This window comes from Crocuta crocuta, unplaced genomic scaffold, assembly GCF_008692635.1.
Source record: "Crocuta crocuta isolate KB4526 unplaced genomic scaffold, BGI_CrCroc_1.0 scaffold2113, whole genome shotgun sequence".
In the NCBI taxonomy this organism is placed as follows: domain Eukaryota; kingdom Metazoa; phylum Chordata; class Mammalia; order Carnivora; family Hyaenidae; genus Crocuta; species Crocuta crocuta.
Window position 1 is genome coordinate 105,851 of NW_027527683.1, and position 5,970 is coordinate 111,820.

The following is a 5,970-nucleotide window of genomic DNA, read 5'->3' on the forward strand; positions in this document are numbered from 1 at the left end:
TCCCATGCCCTACAATATTGATGAGCAAATCAATAAAGACACAAAGCACCTAGAAACAGAGCTACCATTTTGTGGTAGGGGAACCATTAGTGAAAATATTATTCTCATTTTAAGCTATAAACTGACCTGTGATAAAGAGTAGAATATTTCTCCCCCATAAGGCAGAGTCATTAAAAGGGCTACTTTTTTTTTTGGTGGGAAAATGTCCATTTTATTTTTTTTTAATTTAAAATTTGAGTACAGTTGACACACAGTGTTACATTAATTTCAAGTGTACAACATAGGAAGTATTCAATATCTCTATACCTTATGGTATGTTCACAAGCGTAGCCACCATCCATCACCATATGTCACTATTGTATCATTGACTGTATTCCCAATGCTGTGCCTTTCATTCCTGTGACTTATTCATTCCATAACTGGATGTGTGTATTTCCTACTCCCCTTCATGCATTTTGCCCATCCTCCTCGTTCCCTCTGGCAACCATCACTTTTGCTTTATTTATTTGATGTTCTCTATATTTATAGGTATGAATTTGCTTTTTGTTTATTCATAAAATGAATGCGACTAACATGCCTCCTAGTTTCTAAATTTATCTCTCCCTGAATACTTTATTTCTCCAAAAATTTTATTGATTCCACCAATTTAACTATTTCACAATGTTGATTTGAAATGCTTACTTTAATAGTAAGGTACATTTTGCATAAAGTATGAAATGTGCCCTATCACCTAGCACAGTGTCTGATTGAAAGTAGAAAGTTAATGTTTGTTGAATGAGTAAATTAAAGAATGGAATCACTTGTTTTTTCCCTAAATATATTTTTAAATATTTCTTTATTTATTAGAGGGAGGGGCATAAAAGAGAGGGAGAGAGAGAATCCCAAGCAGGCTCTGCACTGTCGGGGGGAGCCATACGCGGGGCTTGATCTCATGAACGACCTGAACCAAAATCAAAAGCTGGATGCTTAACCAACTGAGCCACCCAAGTGACCCTTAAATATTTTTTTCTTGATATTAAGACATGGTTTTGGTAGTTAAGAATGCCATAAACATTTAAAAATGCACATTGGATGGAATTTGAATAAATGTAGCATTTATTTGAATGTTAGACTATTTTAATGTCATTTATTCTGTCTGTTTTCCTCTACATTTAAGTGAGTACATGTGTGAGACAGGTCCTTTGTATGTCTGATACTTTCTTAGCAGCACTATACAGTGTTACATCAACACCCAGCAGTCAGGGTCTGAGGCATGCACTGAACATCTGCTTGCTCAGTAATGCCTGGCTTCACATCTAAGTGTCCTATGTATTGTATTTTTCTCCTACTGATTTGTCTCTGGTTCTCCATCATGACCCTTTGGGAGATGACTTCTTCGTGTTTTGTTGAATTGCCCAAAGTAAAGTGAGACCAGGAAACAGGGTATCTGGGTCTTAGGACTAAATCTGCTTCCAGAAAGTTTCATACTGGTAAATTTACATACTGTTTGCTGAGCCTCTGAACTCATTTAAAACTGACCTAGAAGAAGTAGATCATTGTTTGCTGAAACTTTTTCTTTTATTTTTCAAATGAAATTGTTCATGGAAAACTTCACCTCCACTGATAGGTTCCAGGCATACAACTAAATCCATAGGACTATAAGATCTAAAGTTTAAAAGCTACCACGTTACCTCCATCAACAAGGAATGGATTTTTTTAAATGTGGCAAATTTGTGCAATGAAATATTATTCAGCAATACAAAAGAATTAACTGTTGATACAAGCAACCATGTGGCTGAATCTCAAAAGGACACACAGTAAGAAAAGCCATACACAGAAAAAGTAGATACACATATGATTCCAGTTATTATCAATTCTAGAAAATCAAAACTAACATATAGTGAAAGAAATCAGATCAGTGGTTGCTAGTGTTTGGGGCAGAGGGCAAGGTAGCCTACAAAAAAGCACAAGGAAACTTCTCCAAGCAATGGAATTCTGTGCTGATTCAGTAGGCATCTGTCAAAATTCATAAAATTGTACACTGTAATTTGATAAAGTTTATTGTACACAAATGATGCCACCATAAATCTGATTAAAATCACTGCATTAAATAATCTCTAAGGTCTCCAGTTGTGGGGGCAGTGAATACGATCTGAAATCAGCCACACCTAGATTTAAATATTGGCTCTGCTTTTCTCTGGCTCTGTCACTGTGGGCAAATCACTTAGTCTCTAAATGTCTCTGTTTCTTCATCTCTAATATGGGTTGATAATAGCATTACTTCATTGAATTGTTGTGACAATTCTATATGACAATGGATGTAGAGAGCTTAGCTAAGTGCCTGGTATATAGTAAGTGCTTAATTAATGTTAGTTCCTATAATTCCAAATAATTTCCTAGACAATATTGACAGAGTTCAGAGGTGGTATATATGGGATTTAAATTCTAATTTTGATTCCACTAACAATTGTGTATGACTTTATATCAATCTCAACTCCTCCTCTGGGCCTCTGTTTTCTCCTCATTAACAGAGGAGGGTTATGGATTCTTTCTTAACAATTTCATAGAATTATACTAGGAATAGGAAATAAAATAATAGATTTGAAAGAAGTTTGAAAAAGAACAAGAAAAGATAAAAAACACTCCACACAAAGGTAGGAAATAGCTATGATACACTTTTCTCATGATTCTGAGGTTAAGTAGAGCAAGCAAATTGTGTTTGCACAACAGGGCTTTCCCTCAGTCAAGTTTCTGATGTTTGTCTTCTGGTCTTTTATGACACCACTCTTTGTACTGTTTTCCAATTTCAGTTATATCTTGCTTCCTCCTAACAGTCATAGGAGATTCTCTTGCTACTTGTGTCTCTTCTGTTAGTGAGGAAATGATTCTGATAGGCTGATTTACTTAAAGTTAACTGACTTAATGGGTGACCAATAGCATGTTATATGTAAAGAAAGAGTAAAAATATTGCCTCTAATGAAATTTCAAGTCTTAGCAGGGATAATGTTTTGGGGTGGGAGCACTTCCTGAAGCTTCTCAAGTGATAACCACTGGCTCTACCAAGGAGAAAGTCAGACCCTTTAAACAATTTTACCATCAATGAGGATGTAAACTTATTTCAGAAGTTTAGGAACAAAGAAGCTTCATGTCCTTTTTGCCATAATTTTCCTCATTGCGTCTTTAACGTCCTTGTTCCGCAGACTATATATTAGGGGGTTCAGCATGGGTGTCAAGGCCCCATAAAACACTGAAATAAACTTATTCTGGTCAGGGGATGACTTGGACTGAGGTTTCATATACATGGAGATGGCTGCCCCATAGAAGATTGTCACCACAGTCAAATGAGAACCACAGGTGGAAAGCGCCTTGAGCCTACCCTGGACTGAGTGAATCCTTAGGACAGTAGTGGCAATTCGGATATAGGATAGAAGAACAAATCCAAAGGGTAGGAGCAGGGTGAAGATGCCTGTGGTGAGGATCATAAGCTCATTGAGGCTGGTATCAGAACAGACCAGCTTAAGGAGGGAAAGAATCTCACAGACAAAATGGTTGATGACATTAACTCCACAGAAGTGAAGTTGCAGGGATAAGATGAGCATAGCAGTGAGCACAAGTGATGCCCCCCATGAGGTAGCCACCAGCCAGACACACACTTGGCCATTCATGATCATGGAATAACGCAGGGGATTGCTGATGGCAACCATACGGTCATAGGCCATGACAGCCAGTAGGAGGCACTCTGCTATGGCCAAGACTAAAGAGACACTCATTTGGGTCAAACATCGTGGGTAAGAGAGGTAATGATGGGTAGAGAAACAATGCACCAAGGCCTGGGGCATGGAAACGGTTCCATAGCAAATGTCTAAGAAAGACAGATTAGTAAGGAAGAAGTACATTGGAATGTGAAGGTGGGGGTCAATGTAGATAAGAAAGATGATAAGTCCATTCCCCAAAAACGTGCTCAGGTATGTTATCAGCACCAACGTGAAAAATGTGACTCTCCACTCAGGATAGTTAGAGATTCCAATAAGAAGAAACTCAAACACAGCTGTAGCATTATCCACGGCCATTCTTCCTGTTTGCCACTATTCATTGGATGGGTGCCAATGCAGTTGCTTAATTTCACCGGAAAGAATGAGAATAAAGATGGAGGGATGGTGTGAGAAAGGTGGAAATAATTAAAGTGTAAAGGATCATTTTCTATCCTTTTCAAATGGTAGGGAATACAAATGGAATATCTATAATGAGAGCAGAGGCAAAAGTAGAAATTTCCTCCTTCACTTGGAAAACAGCAAATTCTCCATCCTTTTGAAAATGGTATATGAACAGTTCTCCATCCCTCTTCCACAAAATACCTTCATGGTTTGTTTTTTGTTTTTTTTTTTTTTTTTTTTTTTTTTTTTTTTTTTNTATGTTACTAATCTCCTCTAAGAGGATGCCTTCTGACAGTCTTAGCTAAAAGGTTGCTTATTCTTGTGTCTGTTGTTCACTCCTAGATTGTTCATGCCTCCATTTTTCCATTGTGCCAGTGTCTACCACAGTGCTTGACATAAACTGTTGCAAAGTACTTCTTCTTTTTTTTTTAATAGTTTATTGTCAAATTAGTTTCCACATAACACTCAGTGCTCATCCCCACAAGTGTCCTCCTACATGCCCATCCCCCCTCCCCCCACATCCATCAGTCCTCAGTTTTTGTCAGCATTCAAGAGTCTCTCATGGTTTGCTTCTCTCCCTTTCCCCCACCATTTCTGCCCTTCTTCTCCCCCTTGTTCCTCCGTCAAGTTCCTCCTAATCCTCCTATACGTGCAAACATATGATATTTGTCCTTCTCTGCCTGACTTATTTCGCTCAGCATAACACCCTCAAGGTCCATCCATGTTGCTACACGTGGCCAGATTTCATTGTTTCTCATTGNCTTGGACTGAGGTTTCATATACATGGAGATGGCTGCCCCATAGAAGATTGTCACCACAGTCAAATGAGAACCACAGGTGGAAAGCGCCTTGAGCCTACCCTGGACTGAGTGAATCCTTAGGACAGTAGTGGCAATTCGGATATAGGATAGAAGAACAAATCCAAAGGGTAGGAGCAGGGTGAAGATGCCTGTGGTGAGGATCATAAGCTCATTGAGGCTGGTATCAGAACAGACCAGCTTAAGGAGGGAAAGAATCTCACAGACAAAATGGTTGATGACATTAACTCCACAGAAGTGAAGTTGCAGGGATAAGATGAGCATAGCAGTGAGCACAAGTGATGCCCCCCATGAGGTAGCCACCAGCCAGACACACACTTGGCCATTCATGATCATGGAATAACGCAGGGGATTGCTGATGGCAACCATACGGTCATAGGCCATGACAGCCAGTAGGAGGCACTCTGCTATGGCCAAGACTAAAGAGACACTCATTTGGGTCAAACATCGTGGGTAAGAGAGGTAATGATGGGTAGAGAAACAATGCACCAAGGCCTGGGGCATGGAAACGGTTCCATAGCAAATGTCTAAGAAAGACAGATTAGTAAGGAAGAAGTACATTGGAATGTGAAGGTGGGGGTCAATGTAGATAAGAAAGATGATAAGTCCATTCCCCAAAAACGTGCTCAGGTATGTTATCAGCACCAACGTGAAAAATGTGACTCTCCACTCAGGATAGTTAGAGATTCCAATAAGAAGAAACTCAAACACAGCTGTAGCATTATCCACGGCCATTCTTCCTGTTTGCCACTATTCATTGGATGGGTGCCAATGCAGTTGCTTAATTTCACCGGAAAGAATGAGAATAAAGATGGAGGGATGGTGTGAGAAAGGTGGAAATAATTAAAGTGTAAAGGATCATTTTCTATCCTTTTCAAATGGTAGGGAATACAAATGGAATATCTATAATGAGAGCAGAGGCAAAAGTAGAAATTTCCTCCTTCACTTGGAAAACAGCAAATTCTCCATCCTTTTGAAAATGGTATATGAACAGTTCTCCATCCCTCTTCCACAAAATA

At 39.1% G+C, this 5,970-nt stretch overlaps 2 protein-coding genes across 2 annotated transcripts; both read right to left on the reverse strand.

The window, feature by feature from the left end:
- Positions 1 to 3,122: 3,122 nt before the first annotated feature.
- LOC144238465 (olfactory receptor 13H1-like) lies at positions 3,123 to 4,049 on the reverse strand. The gene has a single exon (XM_077772292.1). The coding sequence runs from the start codon at positions 4,047 to 4,049 to the stop codon at positions 3,123 to 3,125; it is 927 nt and encodes a 308-aa protein (XP_077628418.1).
- A 139-nt stretch (positions 4,050 to 4,188) lies between these two features.
- Positions 4,189 to 5,686, reverse strand: LOC144238453 (olfactory receptor 13H1-like). The gene is made up of 2 exons (XM_077772270.1): positions 4,840 to 5,686; positions 4,189 to 4,217 (listed from the first exon to the last, which is right to left on the reverse strand). Exons 1-2 carry the CDS (start codon positions 5,684 to 5,686, stop codon positions 4,189 to 4,191), a joined length of 876 nt encoding a protein of 291 aa, XP_077628396.1.
- Between the last annotated feature and the right edge of the window lie 284 nt (positions 5,687 to 5,970).